The sequence below is a fragment of the Cinclus cinclus genome, chromosome 23 (assembly GCF_963662255.1).
Source record: "Cinclus cinclus chromosome 23, bCinCin1.1, whole genome shotgun sequence".
NCBI lineage: Eukaryota > Metazoa > Chordata > Aves > Passeriformes > Cinclidae > Cinclus > Cinclus cinclus.
This window is the reverse complement of record NC_085068.1, coordinates 4,937,023-4,964,360: the sequence shown is the minus strand read 5'-3', so window position 1 is coordinate 4,964,360 and position 27,338 is coordinate 4,937,023. Positions and strand designations below refer to the sequence as shown.

The window sequence follows — 27,338 nt, the reverse complement described above, 5'->3', positions numbered from 1 at the left end:
TGGGCAGCAGAGGAGGCTGCCAGGCTGCTCCAGCCACTGGGATGGAGGGCTGCAGCACCATTATGTGCCATTATCACTTCTGGATAATGTGTACACTTTCACCATCACATAGTTTTTCTCCTTCATTTCTCATGAGAACTGGCATTAGATTACTGGTTAGCCATGGAAGAAATGTAATGCCATGCCAGTCTGATTTATTGACCACTTAGTGCTGATGAAGCATCAAACAAGAGTTAGACAGATGTTGCAGTTGCATTTTACTTCATCAAAACCAGCGACTTTTTGTGTTAGACCACTTGTTGCACCATCTCCTGCTTACCCCCCAGCAGCAGTGGAGCAGTTCTTCTGCCACACTGAGGAGGCAGGAGAAGCCAAGGAGCCTTGTCCAGGTCAGGGACAGATGGCAGTCCCTTCAACTTGGATGTGGGGGAAACAGAGCAACTCTGCTGAGGCTCCAGGCACTGGAATGATGGATGGATTTCCAGCAGGAATGTTTCCAGAGCCGTCTGCAGCCCAGTGCAGGGCTCCCCTTGTTGCCCCTTGCCACCCCAGTGAAGAGCTTCTGCCCTGGCGTGTCCTGTCAGGTGTCCTGACACCTTTCCTGTGTGGAAGTTAGATTTGTTGTTTGTTTGTTTTTTCAGTCTTTCACACCTCTCTTGCTCTCCTGATAGGCTATCACAAATAGGGATTCGCTGCTAATTATGAGTTTTCTAAAACATAACTATTCTCTTCATTTGTGTCAAAACATTTAAGTTCACCAAGTAGATTGGCATTCATTCATGAGATGTATCAGTCTGAGGTCAACTTTTAGATGTAGGCATAAGGAGCAAACCTGTTTGGTTTGTGTTTATTTTATATACTTTTATATATAAGAAGTATAAATTCTAGTGTCAGTCCACTCCTGAGGTCCACTTGCTTGTGCTGCACTGAAACCAGGAAGCCCCATAATCCTGACCTGCCTGATGACAAATCAGCACTGTCAGGCTGTGAAAAACACATCTTACCTGAGAGGAAGGTAGGAGCACTGCAGAACTGCCACATCACCCAGTCTTGTGTCCTTGCTCCCTTCTTTGAAACTTCCCTGAGAGCAAGAGGTGTATTTACATGAAATCTCTGAAGCATATTACTTTTTATTACTTCATCATCTAGATCACTAATTATGTTAAATTAGCTGATGGAGACTATTTGGGTGTATGGGTAATCATTTTTACTATCTGAATCTCTTCAGAATTATGCACAAGAAGGGTGATTTTTCACACCTCCCCTTTGTAGAATGAGAGGTTGTGGTAGTTTTCTGTGTCCTCTGGCTGTCTCTGTCTGGGGCAGATGTGCCCTGTGAAAAGGAAAGTTTTGAACACCTCACAGTTGAACACAAAAGGTCCAGTTGTTTGTCCCAGAAGAATCTTGGGAATAGAAGAGCCAACGGTTTTCTTTGCTTTAGCACTTCCTAAAACCTCTCTGAAATAAATTCGTAGCTGTTCCTTACAAGGTTTCTTTGCCTCTTTCCTGTGCAGTACAATTCTTTTAGCACTGGCTGCAAGAATTTGATACTGCTTTCTCACAGAATCTTCGCTGAGAATCCCTGCCCACAGTTCTGTCCATAGAGGGAGAAAATGCAAGTTCCTGCTTGCATATTTTCCTAACCTAAAATTGCTTCTCGTCCAAGACAGAAGGATGTATCTGGTTATTGAGGGGATGCCCTGCGGGGCTGCTCTTGCTTTTCATGTTGCTGTACATGGGCACCAGTGGCCTCTCCACTGCCAGCACCTTCTTAGCCAGCCTGGAGGAGCTGGGAGACATGACCAGCCACCCCTGATCTTGGGGATGTGCAGGATGCTCCCTGTGTGCAGGGTGCATGTGCGGGTCATGGTCACCCTACACCCAGCCCTGCTGAGTGTCACACTGCCCTGGCCCTGGGCTGCTCTGGGTGCAGCTCTCAGCATGCTGGTCTTCACTACTGTGCTTTGCCCTTCAGAAATTCCCTCCACAGGTCTCCTTGGTGAAGGTGTTTGTGTCCTGCTCCAGCTCTCCACTGGTTTCATAGGCAAGTGCTCCCATCAGCACAACCTGTGCAAGTGGATGATGGGTTGTGCTCTCGTTCCTCTCTTGGAATGGGGCTCTAACAGCATTAATGAAACATTAGAGTTTTAATTACACCATTATCCTATTTATTTTTATAAATAATTCCAAAGCAGTCATTAAAGTTTGCGAACTTCGGAGTAAATGACTTAAGGGAGAGAAATCATCTCCTCAATCTTGTTATTATCTATTGAACAATCTCCCTGGGACACTGTTGGGGAACTGGCGGAGCTGTTGCTGCTGCTGTTGTTAAGATGATTCATTTACTCACAGGGTGGTAACGCAGAGCTCAGCTCCTGCTCCAGGTGTTGGTGGGACAGCACCGCAGTGCGCCAGAGCAGGGGATCAGAGCACAGCTGTGGGGTCAGCTGTGGGATCAGCTGTGGGATCCTCCTGCAGGATCAGCTGTGGGATCAGCTGTAGGATCAGCTGTGGGGTCAGCTGTGGGATCCTCCTGCAGGATCAGCTGTGGGGTCAGCTGTGGGATCAGCTGTGGGGTCAGCTGTGGGATCAGCTGCAGGATCCGCCTGCAGGAGCCAGCACCTCTGTCTTCCTGCAGCTGTCCTGCAAAAGGCTCTCCAGTCCCAGCCTTCTGCAGTTTGCAAACATCTTCAAAAGACAAGGAATTACAGGCTTGTCTGTAAAGAGCCCACGTTTGGGGCACTCTGTAATACTGTTTGTGAGCCTCCTCAGCTCTTCCCTCCTGCTTTCTGTCACTGTATGGAGAGTGTGGCTGTTCCTGATGTTCTCAAGTGACTTTCTGTATATTCAAAAAAGACAGATGTGGACACGAACTATGGAAGCATTGTCTCAAACAAACAAAAGGTCCCTTAAACCAAAGCATATTACCTGGTGTTCATTGTCAGTGGTGTTCACAGGACTATTGCAAGTATTTGGTGTTGTGAGAGTTGGAAAAGAGGTTCATTCCATAACAGTGGAGCAGGAGAGTTGCAAGTAGAGGGCCCTTAGGATAGGGGAAGCCATGTGCAAACTGTCAGGCACTGTCTTTTGCACCTCTTTTAAAGAACAGCTCTTAATCTCAGGGAAATCTGAAACAATCTGGGGTCTGATCATGATGCTTGCTGCCAGTAGTTTTAATTAGGAAGTTCATTGCAGAGAGTGCTGGCCCCAGTGATGTGACTCTTTGTCTGCTGTCCCTTCAGAACCCAGACATTGTGTTGGTGCACTACCTGAACGTCCCAGCCATCGAGGACTGCGGGAAACCGTGCGGCCCCATCCTGTGCTCAATAAACACCGACAAGAAGGAATGGGCAAAGTGGACAAAAGAGGAACTCATCGGGCAGCTCAAACCGATGTGTGAGTATCTGGAGCTGCTTTTGCTTCTTTGCTGTATATTTAGAGTTCAGTGTCTTTCACAGCCAGCAGACATCCTGTGAAGGGGTCATTTGTCCATCTAACATAGCTTGCATCTGCACACTCTTTCTTTCCAATATTCAACACTACTGGGATGCATGGTATGAGAGCTGCCTTGACTGTCTCCAAAGAAATCCCCGCTGCACACTGTGGAAAAATTGTACCCATGTTCTAGGGTTGTTTGTAGGCACCTGATCACTTGCAAAGAGCATGTGCAGTACTGGCAGGTGGATTCCCCCACGGGCACTCCATGGTTGGGTGGTTGTTCTCAGGTCACAATGGGTTGCTGTAGCTTACAGGTGGACCCCATGGAACTGAGTGTTTTGAGCTGAGCATCATTTTCTACAGTTTTGAACTGTGCAGCCTAAAGAGAAAATTGCTTAGGTGTGCAGAGTGATGGGGAAGTTTGCTTGGCAGACAGGCAGTTCTTTGAACCCCTCTGCATCTGCCTTGGTGTATAATATTTTCCTTTGCATCACAGTTATATTTTATGTCTTCCCCTGGAGAGCACATTCCAATGTGCACACAAACATCTTTTTGCAATGAGAAAAAAAATTAGACATAAAGTGGGTCTATAACCAAGAGAAAATTAACTGCAAAAGCCACAATACCAAATGTGAGTTAACAAATACCAGGTCTGCTTCTGTCCCTGCCCCTGACTGGATGCTGGTGTCATGCCCAGCCTCCTGTAATTGGAGGTCTCAGCCATGGAGTGCATCCTGATGTGTCTCTGCCATCCGTGAAAAATCAACATCGTGCTGACTGCAGTGTTGGTAATCTGAGTTTGCAGTCCTTTGTTGCATCCTGAACTGTGCAGGTCTCTGTATCCCTTTTCCACACAAGGCTGGAGGGCAAAGGATGGTAGAGAAAATAACATGTTTGCCCCTGGGGCTGATAAACTTAGACAGAAATCCAGGATGTTGGTATAGCTGAGGCTGAATAAGTACCTTAACATTAAACAGGAAAGGAAGCAGCCGCCTGTTAAAAAATCTGCAGTGCATCAAGAAAATTATGTGAAAACTACAACGAACTCGCCGTAAATTTAATAACACTTGGCTCTTTTATGTCCTGGGAGGGAAGAGTGAAATTCTGCACAATTATTCAGAGTATATATGCAGGCACACGACTCTGTTTATGGGTACATATCCTGGGAAACACATCCTTAGAAATGTAGCTACAATAAAAGCTTTGGATTCTGATCAGACCTAGAAAACAAAGAGGACACGGGTAACCGTGTTCAGGGAACACAGAGGGGCACCGCTCGCCAAGAAGCCATCAGATTTGGTTCCAGTATAGGGTGTGCCATGAAATTCTGGAGCCAAGCACATTAGTTTCATCACATTTTTGCATTAATCACATTCTTTCACAGACTTCACAGTTTGATTGCCTGATGTTTCCAAATTTCTCTGCCCTAAAGCAGATTTGTCAATGACTTAATCAAAGTGTTGTGCATGGTGTCGCTGGTGCAGTGACAGTCTCATCCTTTTACCTGTTCTGTATTGGAGTTTATGTACCTTATGTTTTATTCCTGTGGATTTGGAAGCTGTGTGAGGGTTTTGTTGACTATTTTGTTTTCTTAGTTGCTGCTTTCCATGAGAATTTCTCATTTAAGACAAGTGAGTTAGTGATGATTACAGCCAGGGTGTGTGTGTGGAGGTCCAGGGCCTCTGTACCTGCAGCGGGGTTCCCATTTCAGACCACTGATGTCATTGAGGATTAAGGGAGAGAAGATAATACTAGTTCTGCCTTTGGGGAAAATGCTTCCTCCTGGTCAAAGGTTGATGGCAGTGCCCAGCTCTTGACTCACTGACAAGTGCTGTTTGTTTAAGTCCTAATCAGCCTGGGCTGGAGTCAGGTGTTAAAGCTGTTGACCTCTGTCAGGTATTAAAGCTTTTCTATCAGAAGGGAGGGTAGCAGCCAGTGGTGTGGCAGCCAGTGGTGTGGGAGCATGTTCTCTTGACCATGTGTGCCTGGAGAACTAAAAGCAATGTGGCAGATGGCTGGCAGGGTGAGCAGCATTGGTCGTGGAGTCCAAGCCAGACACATACATCAAATTGTTTTTCCTGAAATGCAGAGAGACCCTGGCTGGGATGATCAGGGAGTTTGTTTACATTTCTTGCTTCCGTAAATTGCTCAGCTCCCTCGTCCTTCCCTGCTGCATCATCCCAAACTCAGTCCAGGCTTCTGCAAGTCCTCAGCAGCATCAGGGAGAAGCATTAGCTCCTGGTGCCAGCCTTGTGACCCCCATGATCAGAGCAGGGCACTGAAGTCTGGGTACTGAGACTGCCCTGCTCCTGAAGGAGACTTCTGAACCCAGAGAGAGCTTCTTGGCTGGCTCCAGGGCTGATGTTTGCTCATTCTGTGACTGCTTGCGCTGGTGGTTGTGGATTAAAAAAACACCTTTTTGGAGTGACCATAGAGCTCTGAGAGCTTTGTGGAAACAGCATTAACTTGTTCTAACATAGCTGCTGTGTGCACTAATTAAGAGACTGAAATGAACCCATCTGATCATCCATGAAAGGTAAATGGTGCAGATGCTCTAAGGATTTGAGGTTTTCTCAACAACTCCAGCTGAGTTGAGACTGTAAATAATTAATTAATCAGCCTGACTTCAACTTTCATGGCTTTCGATTTTTGCTTTAGTTCTGATGTTTTTGTCACCTGCCTTCACACTGAAATGTCCATGACCTCTTGATCACCTTCTCTGGACCATCATTCTTATATTGTCAGACCTCAATTTAGCAGTCCTCAAGACTGAAGCATGTGAGCCTGGAAGGCCTCCTATACATTCCTGACCTCCCACAGGATGATTCCTTTTACCTTGCAGACTTGGAGATAAGACCCCTTGTCTCAGAGGTGTCAGCAAGGTCAGGGAAAGGCTGTGACACAGGGAAAGCTGTGACACTTCCACAGATGGCAGACCTGGGATAATCCAACTGTTGGGAGGATCTCAACTGGGTGTCTCAATCAAAAGGGTTCCAATGTGTGTTTTGCTTTGGTATGATCTCAACTGGGTGTCTCAATCAAAAGGGTTCCAATGTGTGTTTTGCTTTGGTATGAATGCAACTTTTGGGTGCATTTGTGTAAAGTGAATAGCTATAATACATGAAAATTCTGCAGGAATGTTGTCCGAGGCACCTGTAAGTCATTTCAGGATGCCTGGTGTGAACAATGAGTCTCAATTTGGCATAGCTTTCAATCCCCTCCTGCCCTGTGTCCCATTACAGTCTTGCTTTGAGATTTCTCTGAACAGATTAGCAGATGTCCTTAAAGGCATCTGGTGGTAAAAGCAAATTCAGTGGCAGAATCTATTACAGCAGAATTCTGTATATAAACTCCGTATGATCAGCAAATTGTGGGCCAGCTCATGTTGGGGGTTTCTCCAAATCATCCCCTTTTGGCTCTCTCATCCTTCAGCTGGCAAAGTATGACTTAGAAGCACAGCTGGTGCTACGTTGCAATTCTTGTTCCAGGTCCACTATAATTAAGAGCTATCTTCTTTTCAGAGGAAAAGCTTTTTGCATTTCTCTGCTGCGTAGAACTGAAGGCTCCTGTTTGTGCCGCCTGCGCGCAGCCACAGCTGGGCAAGCTGGAAGTTCTATGTGTGCTCATCAGTCAATGGGCATGGGCTGCTCTTGACTTTTCCCAGAGTCCCTAATTCTGTGTCAGTGAAGCCATCAGGCCTCCTGGAGGTGACCTCAACCTGCATCCCTGCATTGTCATCACTGGAAAACGTGTCAAACACATGTAGCTCAGAACAAAACTCAGAGAGCAGCAATTGGCATTAATGCAGTTTGAAGAATTGAGTTGTTGGGAGTTTTATCTCAGCTTGAATTTATATTCAATTTCAGTAACTCTGTTTAAGGATTGGGGTTATATTTCATCTTAAGAGATCAGTTGTACAAAAATGCTATATGGGATGAATTTTACAATTCCCCAAGCAGTTTGTCTGAGCTCCAAAGTACCCCTCAATGAAAACTAAAGCTTGCCAGCTTAACTCAGCTGACCACGTAGAAAGCAATGTGGATTCTTTAAAAAGACATTGGGTTTAGTAATGATGACATCGTTTTACTGCCATAGTCTGAGTTTTTATTAAAAAGAGGACATGATAGAAGGTGTTAGGTAGCTTCTTATATCTCATCCACCACTTGGACTTTGAGTACCCCTGCTCACATTGTCTGCGTGGCCAGCATCAGCTCCTGCTCATCAGCCACCTTCTCAGCTTCTCATCTTCACCCAACCCCTTCACTACTGCAGGTGTGCAGCTCTAAAAAGGAGTCACATGCAAGAATACACTTTTCCTCTCCCTCTGAGACCTGTGGTAGCCATTATGTCCTTAGAGGAAGCTTGATTCCGTGCCTATATGTGCCACACTGTAAGGAAACATAATTTGCCTTGTGGTCAAGTTTTACCTACCTTAGACAGTCCCACTTTGCCAAAAGAACAAAATTAGGAACTGTGTTTCAGCTGGTGCCTTTCAGCTGTGTTTGGAGACAGCGAAGTGAAACAATCCCTCTGAGTGCTGACAGCAATGTATTAGGAGCCCACCATTATCAATGGAAACTAACTTGAGGAAACCTAAACCAAGTAGTTTCCTGATCCCCTGAAACTTGGGAATTAAACCAGATGCAGTAATTGCCAAACCTCTCTGAGGAGGCTATGAGCACACTAGCCTTTGTTTCCTGTTCTTCATTAGTATTTTATGTCCCCTGTTAATACTTGCCTGTAGTGACTGGCAGACTCAGTCCTAGAGCATCTGCAAAGATGTGTCAGTCCACATCTTCCCAGCAGTGCCACCGAGATGGGAGAGCCTGGGGAAGGAGGGCTGGGAACCCCGGGAGGAGCCGTGGAGAGAAGGGCTGGGAACCTCGGGAAAAGCTCAAGGCCCTCTCTGTATGGGCTGTGCTTATGAGGAATTTTTTCCCCTAAATACACCAAGACAATTTTTTGATAAAATAAACTAACAAAACAAACAAAAAACCAAAAAAACAAAAACAAAAATAGAGGGAAAAAAACCTAAAGATTAACACTAGAGAAATTGAGAAGCCTTTCTGGGCTTCTTGTGGGTCCGGGGCACCGGGGCACGCGGTCGTGCTCAGAGTGCTGACGCCGATCGTGATCCCGGCCCCGATCCCGGTCCTGCTCGTGATCCCGGTCCCCTTCCTGATCCCGGTCCCGGTCCCGTTCCCGCTCGTGATCCCGGTCCCGGTCCCGATCCTGATCCCGATCCCGGTCCCGGTCCGGTTCCCGCCGCCCGTTCCTTATCCGCTGGCGCCACCTGGCGGCCGCCGGGCGCCGCTCCCGGTGCTCTTGGGAGGAGGAAGAGGAGGAAGAGGAGGAGGGGGAGGAGGGGGAGGATGGTGATGGTGCCCTTGAACTGCAGCCGGAGGAGGGCGAAGACCACACAGGACGAGCAGGAGAAGTGGCTTTGGCTTCCACTGTGCTCCTCCATGTGCGGGCAGCCTTGGACTTCAGGCGTCTGTAAAGAGTGGCAGGAGCGCTGCTCCGAGCAGCTTCGGAAGAGTCAGTCGTGTCTTGTCCTGCTGGTCCTCTCCAAGGGACATTGGACAGCACAACTGCCCAGTCCCTATGAGCATCCCACTGCATCTGAGCAAACCTTCAAGTAAAAGTGTTTTTTTGGAAGGCAGACATCCCTTTAAAGAGCAGCTGCGAGTAAAACGCCGGTGTGAGTCCGTGCAGGACATTAGCATTCAGGGGGTGTCACTGCTGTCCCCAGCACTGAGGCTCAGGTAAACCTGTCCTTCACAACCAGTAACGAGTGGAAATGGAAGGCTGGAAAATCAAAGCTAAACTGTGTGTGGGCGTCTGAGTACGAAGAGATAAATCTAATGGAAATATCCTTCAGCCAAACTGAGAAATCAGAGCAAGGCCTTTACTTCTGTCAGCAGAAAAGCAGCGGAAATGGAAGGGACGAGGCTGCCATTTCCAATTGACCATCGCCATGGAAACACCTCTCCATGTCAGCACTTGGTGGAGTGGGATGTGGGCAGCAAGGCAGGAATGGGCACTTGGACAAAGGACCCACTCACACTCCCAGCAGCACTTTGGGGATTTTTAAAGCGCTTTGAGTGGGTCAGGAGTGGCTGAGGGCAGGACTTCTGACACCAGGGCTTGCAGCAGGCTGTCGAGATATATTGGGAGGGAGAGGCAAACAGAAACCTGACTTCGATGATTCTAGATATTCTAGCTCTATCAGTCTAACCAACTTACCGGTTTCATGTGGGAGATCTCGTTGTTTTTACTCAAGTAATAAAAGATTTACCAAACTGAGGCAGAGGAGCCACACATAGCATATAGGGAATGGCTTCATCATGTACTGTATATGTACATGTATGTTTAAGCTGTGTTTTGGGGGAGTCGTATGGAAGAGCAAAGTTTTTGGAATAAAACCAGGGAGTGTAAAATGCTTGAAGTGGCAAAGAGAAATGTCTAAGAGTATTCAGAGAGGGTGAAATGGTAAGATTTAAATGTGTGAGGGTATTTTAGGGACAAGTTTAGCTTAGGGTAGAGAAACCACAGGGAGAGAAACAGGGACTGGTGTTACATCTAGAGTGATGATGAGACAGTGAGGTAGAGTTCAGGTGATGGGGAGGAGGAAGATATCTACAAGACAGGAGGACTGCAGGCCTGGAAATTGTGGAGGGCTGAGTACCAGCAGCAGAAGGCAGAAATAACCAGGGTGTTTTAAGGAACTTGGACAGTCATATGTTTCTTTGTGCAAGTTTCCATTGGATTCTGAGCAGCCTTTTTGCTGGTAATTCAGATCATCTTTCATTCCTTTGCTCATGGTGGTCAAAGTCAGTCCCAGCAGTGCTAATGAAAGAGGAGCTGCTGGGCACTATCAGAAGGTAATTTTTATTACCTTTTCTTCAGAAGGGAAGAAAGAGAAGAAAGGTGAGAGCCCAAGCTCGTAAAAAGAGATTGGAGCAGCATTAGCACTCTGAGTTGTGGACCTTCCCCCAGCCTTACTTCTGTCCTTTGAGCACCCAGTGCAGCACCAGTAACTCTGCCTGGCTGCACTGCCTCGTGCTGCAGGCGCTGTGCAGAGGGTGTGTGGCAGGAGGAATGTGTTGCTGCTGTAATGCAGCAGCTTTTAGACCCCTCCATGCTATCACTGAAAAGGAAAGTGTTGAAGCAGTTCATAGCTTTCATTTTAAATTATCAGGAAATGCAGTAGGAGTATGAACAGGAATCTGGATTAAAATCCTTTCCAGAATTTCTGCTAAACTTCAGACTTCTTTTCCCTTTTGTGTTCATATATTATGGCTATATTTAATCAAACATAGTTCTACAGTGGTTTCACTTCTTAAACCACTAAGAAGCAGGAAGAGTATGTGTGTATGCTTTTTATTAGCCTTCCTTTCATAATGCACTCTCTTCCCTATAGAAATCTCCTTTCCTGCTGATTCATTATGTGTCAGGAAGCCAAGCGTGACATGTTAAAAGCCATCTTGATAGTGTTTGGTATTCAGTACTAACAATTCACCAGGCACAGGAGTCTTTCTTTAAAAGAGGGAGGAAGAAAATCTGCATATTGGATATGCCAAGATAGTGGATAATTTGCATTAAGCATCCAGACATTCTTTTTTTGCAATCTGTCACCCTTCACTGGCTTTTTATTGTATAACCTTCATAGCATATGGGGAGCATAAGTACCAAAAAAAAGTGGCACCACGTGGACAGAAGCTGGAGCCAGAGCCCTTTAGGATCAGCTGGAGCAAGGCTAGAGAAGGACCTTTCCTCAGCAGCAGTTGATCCTCAGTGGGACTTTGCTATGCTGGAAGGAACTGAAAATAATAGGCATGGTTCTCTAAGTACCCAGCTATAAAGATGTCCATTATGCCTTAGCTCCTAGCTCACAACTTGATTCAGACTTAAGAACCATCATCATGAATACACAAACCCTGAGCCATGATTCACTTCCCAGACTTGCCCCCACGATGGGCTGCTCATCCCAGGATTTACCTGGACACCAGCTCACTTCTTTAGCAAAGCATTTCTGAAGTAACCAGAAATTACTTAATGCAAAGTTTCTCAATAATAATTACAGTTCAGTAACTTTGTGTTGTATGGCTGAAAGCATCCAAAATACTCGGCTGTATCCTAATCTCACTGACAATGTATTTTTTGTAAAATTGGTATTTGAACATCACTTATTAGACATAATATCACTGGTGACAGAATAATGTATCTTAAATAATAAAATTAATGGGAGCAGAGGTAGTGAAGTGACAAGCGTGTCTAACTTAGATGTAGTAACAGATACTGAGTGTTAAGAGGAAATCCAAAACTGTGAATGTACTGGCAAGCAAAATCTGTTGGGTACAATAACAATAAATGTGGTCATCAAACAAACATAGAGGGACTTATTACAAAACTATCTGCAGCACTTTAAATAGTGATATGGGGAAGAATACTTGAAAACCTGATTTACAGCATTTCTGCAGGTTTTCCAGCCTGGCCAATAGCAATGTGAATTCTGCAGTATAAAACTAGAGCAAGATAAGATGCTGTTAGGCAAAGACATTAGTGGGTGATGAGGCAGTACAGCAACAGGTAACAAAAAAAGCAATAAAACTGCTTCCCAGAGCAGATCCAAGAGCTCTGTTCCACCAGCTGCGTGTGACACGCTCAGTGAACAGCATCAAAGAGGAGAACAGGACACTGGATATGCTGCCCCTGTGACCACAGCCATTAGATGTCACAAACATCCCTTCATTTGCTTCTGATCTCCTTGCACGATGCTGCTTTTGGCTTGTGCCCCAGCCTCTGCCTGTTGGCCTACTGTTGCCAGGATTTCACCCCCTCACATCAGGCACCTTCACCATGCAGGGTTCTGTTTCTTCACTACAAAGCCTAAGTCCATGGGACTTTTAGCTTTGATTTTGTGTATTCTGGTTTAAGGATTTTAGAACACAACATGCAAGGAACATGCCTTGATAGACTATGGCAAAGACACTCCTGAAAAGAAGTTGCCAGGCATGAGGACATCTTGGAAATGACATTGTCACTTACCAGCACTTTCCAAAATCTGCACGAGCTGTGGTGCATTTAAAGGATAAATAAATAATATGCACATATAAATTGCTCAGAGACATTAAAGGAGACAGAAGATGCTTTGAGTCAGTTATTATGGATAAAAGATTTTATAAGTGCCATTTCCATTGTAAGTCAGGTTGCAAATATCACTGTTATAGGAAATCATGTATCTGCATGCAATCTAGCATTCTTATTTAACTAGCTAAGAGGCCCAGAGAGTTCCCACGAAAAGAGTTCCAGTTTGCAACATGTTCTGTAACATCACCCTCCTGTCCATTTTCCCATATTACTAAAAGGTCATCCAAGTCTGAGGAGGAACTCACACAGTGTCTGTTAGTCACTCCCAAAAAATGAGTCAGCCTTCACTACTGCCACCCAGGATCTGACAATGAAGACCTGGCAGAAGGTTTGCATTTGCTTTTCCTCTGGTGTATTTTTGGCTGCTGATTTTACTATAAAGCCGATTTTGTTTTCATATGAGACAAAAAACAATTCTAAAACACTCTTTGGAATTACACTGCTTTACTTCAATGTAACCAAATCTTTTGTTGTTTTTGGGTTTTCAGTGAAGGTTGCCGGCACTACAGAGAGTCATTGCAGGTGCAGAGTCCCTGTAAGCAGAAGACTGAAATAGAGCCAGATGCTCTACTGAGGAGTCCTTCCTCTATATATACCTAATTCTGGAATTGCCTTTAGAAGCCTGCTGATATCAAGGAGCAGAGAATAGTAAACCAGTATCCATTACTGTTGCTTTTTATAGGTCCCCTTTCAGTTCTGACAGAAAGCAGCAGTAATGGATTTTTGCTGGTAATTTGGAGTGGTTTTTGATGGTTTTGGTGTGACTTTGAAGTTTCTGATGGGAAATTTTACTGTTCTCTTTGCAGTTCATGGCATCAAGTGGACATGCAGCAATGGCAACAGCAGTTCAGGGTTCTCAGTGGAACAGCTAGTGCAGCAGATCCTCGATAGCCACCAGACCAAGCCCCAGCCTCGAACACACAACTGTCTCTGCACTGGTACCTTGGGTGAGTATGTCAGGAGGGCACAGAGTGACTCAGCTTCATCCAGTCTGGGAGCAGGGTTTGTAGTACTGAAGTGATAAAAATGCTGTCTCATGAAACACTGGAATGCAATGAACTCAGAGCTGACAGGAGTCTCGAGCATAAAAAGATGCAGCTGGAACTTCTGGGAGAAATGTCAATGCTTTCTAATAAATGCAGTCCATACATGAACTGCTCAAAAAGGTATATTCTCTTCTATATGTGCAAATTCTGTTACAAAAACCTCAAAATCTAATGTTCTTCCAACTTCACCCTTTGAATTCCTTGCCCTGCAGCTCATTATTTTTTTTGACAAGTGGTTAATTGCAAGGTATCACTGAGATAAGAGAGGTCTTAGGTATCATGAAAATACAGGTCTCTTTCCTGTTAAAGGAGATGACTTTGTTTTCATGACAGTACAGCAGCAAGAAACAACATCCTTAGTGTTAGCATTTCCTGCAGACAGTGGGAAGCTAAGTGATTCACTTTCCAGCTCATCTGCTTTAGAGCTGCTCCTTTCTAGCACTTTGGTCAAATAATGTATATGACACATTAACTAGTCTTTAGCAAAACTTATAAAGGAAAGTTGTCAGTGCTTCAAAGGGTTTTTTTTTTTCTTTTTTTCTTGAGCAGTTGCATTATACAATCAAGGCTTAAATAAGAATGATGACCTCTGAAATACCTGAGTTTGGATTAAAATTCACCCCTTAAGGCTCACCATTTGATCCAGGCTTGCAGATCTGAACATGAATCCTTTTATTCTTCCCTTTGATGTTTTGTCTTGTGCTAAGTCTCCTCAGTGCTTTTTAACATAACAGTATTGCTTTGTTTTGTAACTGGCTTGCACATTGACACACACATTCCCAATCCCTTACTGTCATCCAGAAATACAGCCGCATGAAAGCCTTTCCCTTGTTCCTGCTTATTTCTATACCTAGGAGAATAGAGAGATTTAATATTGTATTTAGTCTCAAAAGCACTGTCTTGAACTACTTTAAGTGACCTCATTCAAATCTTTCACACATAGTAGAGAAGTTCCCTTTCAAGGGCAAGCAGCAAATGCTTTAGCAAATTGCAGTGGCTACATGGTTGTTTTATGTTGCCCAGAAGATGGCATTTGTAATTGTAGCCATTAGCTATAGAGAGGAGGCTTCTTTCCCCCTTCAGTCATTCTGCAGTTCCATAGTAATGTTCTTACCTTATTCTAGGGAAAATTAATCAATTAAGGAAAGAAACATCAAAAATTCATGGGGTGCTGCTCTTGGAACAGCAAAGGCAACCCCTGTACTAGAGTTTGTGACTAAGGCACCTTTGCAGACAGAATTGTTTACTTCATCCTGCCTGATTACCAGCTCTCAGGAATGCAGGGGCTGTTACCTTTACAGGCCAGTAATTAATGGAGGAATTTTCTTCAGGTGGCCCTTGCTCGAATATTCTTCAGGAGTTCCAGTGCTGACCATATGCTCTGTGTGCTCCTCTCAGAGCACAACATATCTGTCAGCACAGGAATGGCTGAGGGTCAAGAGAAACACATCATCATCTTTATGGGAGGGCAAGAATGCTTTGTATGGCTAATGGGTTAGTTCTTTAATAATTTGATTGGCAACTGTAAGACAGTGTGATGACAGGAAGATGTGGGCTACAGTCTAGGCAGTAGGGTGATGCCAGGGACAGGAGCTTGATGTGGCATCTGTCACCTCCAGATTACTGGTCAGCATCTGTGCCCTAAGAGTGGTTGTCAGATTTCCCAACATCACCCAGCGTAGAGAGCTGAGCATGTGTGTTCCAGGGGCTGAGGTCTTGTCCATGGGGCAGATGGAACAGGGCCCTGTGCCACAGCTGACAACAGCAGCACTCGCTCTGCAGACTTTGCACTGAGATTAGGCACATTTAAATAACTCTGAAACTTTGTCACAGATGCCAATTCCCCTCTGCCTGAGGGGAGGGAGGAAGGGGGTAGGTGGAGGTGAAGGTGGGGATGCCTCCATTCCTGTTCCTGGGGTTGCTGTCATTGCGTGCAGTAGATCTGTGCATTAGACAGGACCTGTGCTTCTGGCACTGGAGAGAAATTTGTTTTATTTCAAAGGTCTTTCCTGCCCTCTCATGTGTGTCCTCACTCACTCTCACACATGTATGCACAAGAATAGCTGTCTCTTGCTACAGCCACGAGATACACAATTAGCATTGTTCTAATTTTGTATTTACTGAACGGTAAATACTGTTGTTTTCTGGCACAGGCGCAGGAAGCAGTGTGCATCACAAGTGTAACAGTGCCAAACACCGCATCATATCACCAAAGGTTGAACCAAGGACAGGTGGGTACAGCACTCATTCAGAGGTACAAAATAACGATGTCTCTGAAGGCAAGAATGAGCACAGTCATGGCAAGGCCTCCAGCCGAGAGAAGAGGAACGGCAAAGTGGCGAAACCAGTGTTGCTCCATCAAAACAGCACTGAGGTTTCTTCCACCAACCAGGTGGAGGTCCCTGACACGACCCAGAATTCTCCTGTGTCCATCAGCAGTGGGTTAAACAGCGACCCAGATATGGCAGATAGCCCAGCTGTCACTGGTGTGTCCAGTATGGCTGTAGCATCAGTTATGGGAAGTTTGTCACAAAGTGCCACCGTATTTATGTCAGAAGTCACCAGTGAAGCTGTGTATACCATGTCACCCACGTCTGGCCCAAATCAACACCTTCTGTCCTCAGATGCAGCTGCACAAGGACTGGTACTTGCTGTGAGTTCAGATGGACACAAGTTTGCTTTTCCAACAACTGGCAGTTCAGAGAGCTTGTCAATGCTACCCAGCACTGTCTCTGAGGAACTTGTGCTTTCCACAACTTTAGAAGGAAATAGGAAAATTCCAGAAACCACCATGAATTTTGACCCAGACTGTTTTCTTAACAATCCCAAGCAAGGGCAGACTTATGGTGGAGGAGGTATGAAAAGTGACAGCATCAATACCAACATAAAGCAGTCACCCACAACAGAACGTAGCTTCAACTTCAGTACAACCCTCACAAAAGAAATTAAAACTGAGGACACATCTTTCGAACAACAGATGTCCAAAGAAGCATTTTCCTCCACTTCTGCATCTAACACTCTCACACTCAGTACTGGTTCAGGTTTACTTCCATCTGGAGGAGGTCTGAGCCCAAGTACCACCCTGGAGCAGATGGACTTCAGTGCCATTGACTCTAACAAGGACTATTCTTCCAGCTTCAATCAGACCATCCAGAGCCCTCACGTCCATCAGACCCCTTCCCCCAGCTTCTTTCTGCAGGATGCCAGCAAACCTCTTCCCCTTGAGCAAAACACTCACAACAATTTGAATGACACAGGTAGCTCATTTGTGAACACGTTAGGAATCTCCAGTGTGAAAACAGAGCCCTCTTCCCAAACCACTTCCAACTGTAATGGCACGGTGGAAACCAGAATAGAGTCCACCTCTTCTCTCCAGCTCATGCAGTTCCAAGCAAACTTCCAGGCTATGACTGCAGAAGCTGAAGTTCCCATGGAGACCTCCCAGCAGGCAGAAGGAAATGAAAATCTACTTAAATCAGGGGATCTTCAAGCCTGCAACACAGAACATTACTTGCAGCCTGAGGCCAACGGGGGTATCAGGAATGGAAATAACCTCCCTATTCTCCAAGGAAACATGGTACAAGGACTCTATCCTGTGGCCCATCCTAGCTTAAATAACTCCTCCAACATGGAGCTTAACTTAGACCACTTTGACATCTCCTTCAGCAACCAGTTTTCTGATCTAATTAATGATTTCATATCAGTAGAAGGTGGGAGCAATGCTCTGTATGGACACCAGCTGGTATCAGGTGACAGTGCTGGATTGTCTCAGCCTGAAGACAGTAACAGAGCAACATACAACCAGGCCGAAATGTGCATTCCTTGTTGCAGCCCTCAGCAAGCCAACATGCAGCTCAGCAGCACGGAGAACGGAGCCAGCACCATGGCGTACATGCACGTGGCTGAGGTGGTCTCGGCGGCTGCGGCACAAGGCACTTTGGGGTTGCTGCAGCAGAGTGGGCGCTTGTTCATGGTGACAGATTATTCACCAGAATGGTCTTACCCTGAGGTGAGTCCAGGACTTTTACTCACTGATGTATACTGCTTTGTCTTTCCTTGCTTTGTTAATGAGGAAACTGTTTCCTTAAAGCTTTGAAAAGGCTTTTTAAATATTTCTCTCCAAGTCAGAGCATTCAAGGCCGTTTGCATGTCTGAGTTTACTTTTAATTAAGTACTTTGTTATCCTGACAGGGCCTTTTTTTCACTTAGGAAGTATCTGAACAGAAAGGTATTGTTTCTTTGAAAGCTGAGTCTTTGCCACATGATGGCTTCATGGTGCTACCTAGGCCCAGTAGAGCAGTAGAGTTTGCAAACTGGAGCTGTACCTTAAATTTGTCACTGATGTTCCTAGTAGAATAATTCAAGGCCTGCACAGCTTTAATGAGTTCGGCGTTTCCCTCCATCTCACTGACTTCCAAAACCAATCACATGCCCCATAAGCTGAAAATGGGGCACAGTAGCACAGACCTTGCTGATGCAAAGGAATGTGTGAGGAGAGAGACTGAGCCACTAAAAGAAAGAGAAGGTTATTGCAAATCTTTAAAAAAAAAAGAAGAAGAAAAAAAAAGGATTTTGTTTTCATAGGCCTGGCCTTCGAGCGGTGTTGTGTCTGTACGGAGGTGTGCAGTAGCTGCTCAGGGCCGGTCTCCCTGTCCCCGCAGCGCTGTCGGGTTCTCGGGGGGGATGCGGCCCTGCGAGGGGATGGGGCCGCGCCCGGACATTCCCGGCCTTCCCCGAGCGCCTGCGGGCGGGGCGAGCTCGGCAGGACCGGGAGCGGCACCGGTGGCCCCATTCCCCCGGGCTGCCCGTTCCCGGCTGTGTCTCTCTCTCTCTCTCTGCCCGTTCCCGGCTGTGTCTCTGCCCGTTCCCGGCTGTGTCTCTCTCTCTCTCTGCCCGTTCCCGGCTGTGTCTCTGCCCGTTCCCGGCTGTGTCTCTCTCTCTCTCTGCCCGTTCCCGGCTGTGTCTCTCTCTCTCTCTCTCTGCCCGTTCCCGGCTGTGTCTCTCTCTCTCTCTGCCCGTTCCCGGCTGTGTCTCTCTCTCTCTCTCTCTGCCCGTTCCCGGCTGTGTCTCTGCCCGTTCCCGGCTGTGTCTCTCTCTCTCTCTCTCTGCCCGTTCCCGGCTGTGTCTCTCTCTCTCTCTGCCCGTTCCCGGCTGTGTCTCTCTCTCTCTCTCTCTCTCTCTGCCCGTTCCCGGCTGTGTCTCTCTCTCTCTCTCTCTCTCTCTGCCCGTTCCCGGCTGTGTCTCTCTCTCTCTCTCTCTGCCCGTTCCCGGCTGTGTCTCTGCCCGTTCCCGGCTGTGTCTCTCTCTCTCTCTGCCCGTTCCCGGCTGTGTCTCTCTCTCTCTCTCTCTGCCCGTTCCCGGCTGTGTCTCTGCCCGTTCCCGGCTGTGTCTCTCTCTCTCTCTCTCTGCCCGTTCCCGGCTGTGTCTCTGCCCGTTCCCGGCTGTGTCGCTGCCGGCGGTGGCCGCCCGAGGGCAGCACGGCCGCGGGGAAGGGGCGGCGGGCGCGTTCGGCCGCGCTCCTCCTCCCCGTGGATTCTCCTGTCACTCTCGTGTCTCTCCCTTTTTTCCTCACAGGGAGGAGTGAAAGTCCTGATTACCGGCCCATGGCAGGAAGCCAGCAATAATTACAGCTGTCTGTTTGATCAGATCTCAGTGCCTGCATCTTTAATTCAGCCAGGGGTACTGCGCTGCTACTGCCCAGGTAAGGAGCACTGCCCTCCTACATCTGGTGGTTTCGGAGCCTCATTGTCATACACCTATACAAAACTGCATAGGCATTGAGAAGATTTTCCTTTTTTTTTTTGACCAATTTAGTGTGAGAGCAGCAATTTCGCATCTTGATACATCACGACAGATCACAACAATTGCTATTTAGAATCTCTGAATTAACTTGAAAGTAATTATTTGAAATTATTTAAAGTAATTCTAAACATTCCTTTTGTTTTGAAAGAACAGATTAAAGAGTAGCTGTTATTCAGGGTTGCACTCACTGCTTTGCTGACTCAATTTGCCTACATTTTGCCCTTTGCTACTTAGAGCACGAGAGCATAATGTTCCTGCAGAGATTTTCAATAAGTGATGGCCCTCAATATATGACTTCAAGTGGATGAAGAATAACTTGGTTTCATTGCTAGGCCCCAGCTTTCCACTGGAAATGCAGTGAGGCTGCTCAGTCTTTAGAAGCACATGTGATTCTGCCTTTTGCCAGAACAACCCATTAGATGACTTTGAATCTTAACATCTCCATGTTTTAATATAGCAACTGGTATTTTGGACTTTCAAATTGTATAGTCACAAAAATACTGTCTCTTCACCTGCTCTCAGCCCAATACTTAGCACATGGGGGTGATTCCTAGCTGGGGGTTTCTGCGGGGAGTTCTCTGTCTTACCACTTGTACTTTACTTTTAGCTCATGACACTGGGCTTGTGACTTTGCAAGTTGCCTTCAACAATCAGATCATCTCCAATTCTGTGGTATTTGAATATAAAGCCAGAGCTCTGCCAACCCTGCCTTCCTCCCAGCATGACTGGCTGTCCTTGGACGGTAAGAAGCATGGGATATTCCTTAGGAAAGCACACCAAATGTAGAACTGTGAATGACAGAGTAGCTCCTGGTGGGGAGGGATGTAGAGGGGCAAGTTTGTCCTGACAGGAAGGGCTGGGGCAATGTTAATCAAAGTCCTCTCACTGAAAAGTCTTACTAGTTGTGTTGGTGTGAGCAAAATGTTTCTGCCTTTTTTACAAGGTGACAAAGGGGTGGGGTTTTTTGTCTGACTGGAAAGCTGATCATACTGCCCAGTTTCTAGAAGGAGAGAAGCATGTACCCTGGAATCGTCTTTCCTGAGAAATCTGAAACTTGAGCTTGTCTAGAAAAATGTGTGTTTATTTAAGCAGAAAGTGGGGAGATAGTGAGGCATGTACAAGAGCGACGTTCCAAAGAAGTTGGGATGGTACCACTTGCAAAGATCAGCATGGAGACAGGGCACTGTGGGTATTGCAGAGTGAGGAGAGGTTTGTGATGTGGCTGCAGAGGCATGGTTGCAAACAGAAATAGAACTGACTGTTGCACAAAGTCTCGTGTTTAGCATCAAAATCGAATTTGCTTGACTTGAGAGGATTGTAAGAGTCTTTAGGTGCTTTTCATCTGCTGCTAAGGCCTCCCGCTGCCTGTGGAGTGCAGCTGATAGTGTGTGATGGTGATTGATACTCAGCTGTTAGCAATCTCTCCAGGGCTGGAATGCCAAGTGGGTAGGTTTTGAATTTCTTGATTGACAGTTCCCTCAGTGTTGCTGAACTCAGTGTAGCTGAGAAGGTGGCTGTGAGTGCTGTCTCTGGTGTCCCTGCAGTTTCTCTGGGTGCTCTTGGTTAGTAGCCCAGCTCTCAATTAGAGGTTGTTATGCTGTGGTGATGGTGGAAGGGAGGAGGACTGCAGCAGTGAACAAACTAGGGCATTGCTAACAGGAGGGGAAAAAAAAAGTAAGAGGACCACTGCATTGCAGAGGCCCTTCAGGGAAAAAGACTGAATAATTATACTAACCATGACTTATCAGAAGCCTCTGCCTTGATGCACAGTGCTCCAAAGGGAGCAAATTACACTATTATTTAAAGGACCAGCTACATCTTCTAATTTACTGTTAGAGAACAAATGTTAGCTAGCCAAGGTAAAAACTAGTGTGAGTTGATTCTATCAATTGAATAAATACACAAATCCCTGACTTCTCTGTTTGCTTTAATTTCCTTGCTTAAAATCCTTGTCCTACTGAGTGTTACATAGTCTTGAGGGAAGATTTTCGAGGAATATTTGTAGTCACAAAATGTTGACAAGGCTTTTAAAATTCTTTTTAATTAACTTGGTGGAACACACTGAGTTCGTTTGCACTGCATTGTTAAAACACAGTTCATGATTCCAGCTAGAATAACCACTGCCAGAGAAATGGGGTTAACAGACATACCCAGGAACACCCTAGGAAAAGAACAAGCAATTTCCATTTCATCTAAGTTTCAATAAACAATTCTCTTGCACAAATCCCTTTAAAATAAAGTCAAAGTCACTCTATATGTGGACTCTATGTTTTCAGTTACTTTAAGACAAAAAATGACTATTTTTTTTCTGAGCACAGCACAAGTACTGGCCTTTGGGATCAGGGAGCAGTCCTGCTAATGACTGGGAAGGGTTGTGAGACCATCTCCCACCACGCTCCTGCTTCTCAGACTGAATTGAGCCACATGTAGGAATGGCCAATGAAGGAGTTTGAAGGGATGTTCTGTACCATCCTCTGAAGGGATCCTTCTGTCTGCTGTGCCATGAAGGATTATGCACCCTGTTCTGAAGTATATACAGAGATGCTTGTTTTATTCTGAGTTTTCCTTGTTTCACACCATGCATGAGTTTGATCTTTTACAAATGGACAGTTGACCCAGCTGCTGATGTTCTTGCATTTTTTTCGTAGTTGATTAGAATAGTGGTGTTCTTTCTTTCCAAAGCAAACCTTTTTCTCATGAAGGAAACATTCTCATGTGATCCTGATCTCTGCTGATAAACTTGGCAGCCTTTTCTGGTTTTTATGTGAAACTCAGTTCTCAGAAGCCACTGTGTGCTTTTTTAACCATTTGACCTCACTTTTCATTCACTGTCTGTAGAGACGTTCTTTTAAGAAAGAAAAACAAAAAGCAAATGAGGCTTGAAGAACTGAAGGACAGAGATCTTCTCTCAGCAGATGCATTGCAAATTATAAAGGCATTTCAGTACAGATTCCCAATGGAAAGCATGTGTGTTTGCCCTCCACAGAAGCCTTTGTTGCTTTCATAAAGTGCCTGTAGAGATGGTGTTTCCTTGGCATGGGATGTGGTCAGAGATGCCAGGAAAATGGCTATAAGTGCTGTTGGCATTACACTTGTGCATCTACAGGAAAGAGGACAGAACCTAAAAATAGGGGCAGGCCATGTGTGTACTGATGAGTCAAGTGTGTATGGGTTGGACAAGGGTGTGACTGGTACTGAATGTAAATGGCACTGATGCAGGAGCACCTGACAGGCAGCCTTTCAGTTACTGCTGGGTTCTCAGTTTATAATCTGGCTTTCTTACCCATCTGGAGAACATAAAAAGACTGGGGGGGGGGGGGGGGGGCTTGGTGGCTCATTTGTGTTAGCATGACGTGGCCATACCCAATGGTATCCAAATTCTCATTTTGGCATGGAATCATCTGCAAGCAAACAGCGTGTGTGTGTGTGTGTGTGTGTGTGTTACCTGTGGCATTCCACAGTTTGACAGGTACATGGTTCCTGTACAGTGGTGATGTTCATCCCCAAAACCCACAGCATGCGTGTGTTTAATGGGATCAGGTGCTGTTCTCATGTGATGAGATGCAGGACACCATGGTCGGGTAGGAGAGATGTGTTCAGTATTGGTGAATGTTTTGCAGCTGTAAGAGACTTTCAGTAGGAAAAAAGTTTGTGTTGATGAACAGTAACACTGTTTTTCACTCCTCTTTCCATCTGGGTAGAGGTGACTGGTGTTTGTATCTTGGATGTTACCATAAAAGATTAACCATTTGGGTTCTCTCAGGGAAGAGGGATCAATGTTTTGTACCAGGTTACAAAATGTTACAATGTTTTGTTACCAGGTTACCTGTACCAGGTGCAGCTTGCAGGATGTGTGAGCATTGGTAGAGGACAGACACCTTGTCCCTTGATAGGAGCTATGCATTAAACTTCGCAGGTTTCTATTCATCCTCTCCTCTACTGGCTCCTCTGTAGTGTGAAGGTTTTGTCGGTTCTATTTATGTATCCTGCTGAGATGTGTTTGGTGATTTTTTTCCTTTCACACACTATGAAGGACACTGTTTCAGGAAGCCAGTCTCCTACTGCTCTGGCTGCATTTCCCAGACTGTCCTTTTCCATTTTGAACATAATGTGATTGAATTGAGGCAAGGAGTATTTATTATCCTATGCTGAGTGTTATCTTCTGAGCCAGCCTGACTTCCGTGGTCAGACATGAGGTTCCTCTGGGAAGCCGTGTCTGTTCTCAGGCCGACGACTGAACGAGCCCTGCTGCCCCGAGGAGGCCTTGTGGTCCCTCCGTGGATCGTGGGACCGCACAGTCTCCAAAATTCTGCCCTGTTTTAACGCTCTGCGAATTTACCTGATTAGAGCAGTAACTCAAAGTACAAATACTGTGTGTGTAGCGAAACGAGGAGAACCGCGCGTATGAGCGGGAAGGTGACCCGGGGCTGACTCGCCGGCGTGCGGCACGCTCCGGGGGCGGCGGGCGGTCGGCGCCCGGTGCGGGGCCGCTGTAAACACGGCGGCGGCCGCCAATGGGGCCCGCTGACGTCAGGGCGGGGCGGGCCCGGCGGCGGGCGCGGAACGGGAACGGGAACGGGAGCGGGAGCGGGGCAGGGCCCGCCAGGCCGAGCCGCGCAGACAATGGGAGGCGGCGGCAGCCGGCGCTGAGCGTGGGGCGGGGAGCCCAGCGGACGCGGCCGGCGTCCCGCCATGGGGGCGGCGGGGGGCCCCGGCGCGGGTTGAGGGGAGGGCGGTGGCGGGACCCGGCGCCGCTGCTCCCCGCCCGGACAGCCGGAGCGCTCTGCGGCGCGGTCTCGGCGCTCCCCGCCCCGCCAAGTGCCCCGGGGCAGGTGCCGGCCGTCCGGGACTTGCGGGTGTGAGAGGGTGTCGGGCGCGGCGATGGCTCCGTGGGCGCGCCCGGGGTGACCGGGGCGGCCGCCGGTTCCCAGCTGCCGGCTGACCCTCCGCCCGGGACGCCGCCGCCTTCGCTGGCCGCCGCCGCCCCCGGGGTGTTTGTCACGGCGCAGGGCGAGCCGGGGGGCGGGCGGCAGCCGTGGAGCGGGCTCTGAGGCGGCGCCGGTCCCGGGGCCGGTGCGGGGCGAGGAGCGGCCCGCCCGTCCCCGCATGCCGGCCCCTGCCTCCCGGAGCCCGCTGCCGACCCCGGCCCCGCGGCCCCGGCGCTCGGGCCGCGATGCTCGCGGCCGCTGAACGGCGCCCGAGATCGTTCCCCGCCGCGGCCGGCCGGGCCGCCCCGAGCCCCAGCGATGCCGGCCGGCATTAGCCCGTCCGCCGGGGCGCGGGGCGGGCACCGCTGAGACCCGCCGGCGCTGCGACAGGACGGCGGGGCTCCAGTTGGCTGCGAGGATGCGAGAGACGACAAGCAGGTCTGGGGGGAGCCTGCTCTGCCCGCCCCTCCTGCGGGGTCTGCGCCAGATGCTGGCTGGAGCCTCCGCTGATGCCTTGTAGACTCCCAGGTCAGTCTTCTGGTGCCAGGTGTTGTCACATTATTTACCTGGAAGCAGGTAGAGGGACCACAGAGGGGTCCGGGACCCCCAGCCGTTGCAGGTGGACGTGCACATGTGACAAAGTACTGCTTTCAGTAAGTATTGCAGGATAAAGTGTTGCACAGTGCTCGTTTGGTTTTAAATCTGCATGCTTCTGTGTTGTGCCTCACTCTGCTGCACTTCCACAATAACTGCACGCCTTGCTGCTCGCTGTGTCCCCCTACGCTGTGCCCCCAGCCGTGGGACACGGTCTTGTTTTCATGTACTCGCCTTCCCGTGTTGGTCCTCAGCCCCTCCCGAGTGATGTTGCGATGCAGGCTCAAGAGTTGTGACAGCACTTTAATTGTAGCATCACGTGTACAGCAAGAGACATTACATCGGAGCGCCTCCAGCTCACAGCCTCGTGTTCTGAGCTGGTATGGCACAGCAGGAGGTCGGTGGCCCAGACTTTTTTGGGGATCTTGGGGATGCTGGAAGCACACACCTGCTCCGGACCACGTTACTGGAAAACTTGTTTTGCGGCGTGCTTAGCCAGAAAGAGCGGGACTAGGAAGAGGACTTCAGGAGACTGTGTGGACTGCGTGCGGTTTAGATGGGGTAAACGTGACTGATGTCAGACTTCATGAAAGCTTCCAGCAAAGGAGCTCTCTGTCTTGCTTGCTGACCTGTTCCAGTGCTTCACAGTTTTGTAGCTTGCAGCAATTCCTATTTATCTATCTTTACAGCAAAGAGAGACCATTTTATAGCATGCTGCTCTTCAGTCTGGTGATTTCAGAGTGAGTATTTTGGCTGTTGAGATTGCAGATTTAATGAGAAGACTTGGGTCAGAATTGTTACCATATGCATACATAAATACCATACACTGTACTTGTAAGCACAGATACTGACTGCATAGTGTGGCATGAGATGCTTTTTTCCTTTTTGTAGCCCCTTTAGCATGTAGCCCTCGGAGAAGGAAATCTCCAGGAGCCCTGGGTAGTACCACTGGGCAGGTGAGCAGCAGCATAGCATGTTCTCCCACGCTGTTGCTCTTTGCATATATCCAAGAGCATTTTGCATAGTACTGTACATTTTTCTTAGGATTGGCACTCATGGGGTCAGTGTCTGACCTGAGATGCAGAGACTGACCTTAGGCACCCAGATTTTTATGCGAATTACAAAACAGCACAAGAAGTGATGTCTTTAGCTGTGTGTCCTACCCCTAAAATATATAAATTACACATGGCATATTTAAAACTTTTCTTTGATTCCTGAAGTAGCTGTTCCTGGATAACATTAAAATCTTGCCCTCCCTAAGCCCTAGGGAAGCGAAGCCTGAAAAATGGGGCAAGTGCTTTATTGCTGTTGGTATAAAGACTGCCACTTGGGGAAGAAGTCAGACTGAGCAGCCCTCCTACTTCTCTTTTCTAGTAATGGCGTATTAAAGTAGAGAAGTACCCTGTTTTAAGGAAGCACTGGCTACTGGGGGTGACAGAGAGGAACAGAGAAATCCCAGATGGCATGGGAGTAGTAGCTGAAGTCCTACAGCACTGGAAAAGCTATTGGAAAAGTGTTGACAGTAAGAAATCGTGCCTTGGCAGGTGAATTAATGGCTTAAAATCACTGAGAGTACCTGTGTGTGGAAGTCGGGATGACTTCATCATTCCTGCTCATGCCCAGTAGTGTTCATTTCTTGGGTGAAAGCATGGGGTTTCTTCAGCTGCTGCTTAGGCTCACACTGTACAATACAGTATTTTTCCTCACATACTTTGGTAGTTGTGGCATTTCTCACTGATCAAAAGCCCTGGAAGTGACCTGCCTCATTTACATAGATACGCATTTGTCCTAGAATATGAATTTTAAATGCTTTCATTTACTGGTAAGGACCGTGACCTGTAACAACTTACTGCTAAAGGGAGGTTCTCATAAGGATTCTAATAAAAGGGTTGAAGATGTAACTGCAATTTAATTTAATAGGGCTCCTGCAACAATGCCACCTCGGAAATCAGCTTTAAATGATCAAATTGTTACTGCAACATGAAAGATGTTCAGAATTTGTACTGTACAGAAGAATTGAGCAAGATTTTAGGGACCAGTGACAGATGATTTGCAAAATAGAAACAGAGCAGTGGCACTGTGAGTGACGTGGCCTTAGACTGCTTCCATCCCCACCCACAGCTTGTGCTGGATGAGAGAATATGGTGAGAGAATTCTGGCTTGCTCTGCAAAACAGAAAAATGTCTTCACGCTGCATGGCTTTTTTTACAGTGCTCAGCTGTCACACTTGTTCAGTTCAGTCTGTGTGTTCTCATGCAGGGAATGATTTAACACACAAACTGCCAGTAAAGAAACAGCACAGGCTGAGAAGCCAAAGCCCTCAGGGTGCCTCCTCCACACCAGAGTATCTAAGTAGAGTGCTTGGGAACACGTGCAG

At 47.2% G+C, this 27,338-nt stretch overlaps 1 protein-coding gene across 3 annotated transcripts in view; it reads left to right on the top strand.

Moving 5' to 3' along the window:
* Window positions 1-27,338, top strand: part of CAMTA1 (calmodulin binding transcription activator 1) — a 234,288-nt gene that overhangs the window by 174,541 nt on the left and 32,409 nt on the right. For all 3 annotated transcript variants that reach the window (XM_062507528.1, XM_062507526.1, XM_062507527.1), the window contains exons 6-10: window positions 3,243-3,396; window positions 13,398-13,538; window positions 15,791-17,646; window positions 19,212-19,338; window positions 20,047-20,181. In XM_062507528.1, coding sequence (XP_062363512.1) covers window positions 3,243-3,396; window positions 13,398-13,538; window positions 15,791-17,646; window positions 19,212-19,338; window positions 20,047-20,181 — 2,413 coding nt within the window. The remainder of the gene's footprint in view (window positions 1-3,242; window positions 3,397-13,397; window positions 13,539-15,790; window positions 17,647-19,211; window positions 19,339-20,046; window positions 20,182-27,338) is intronic.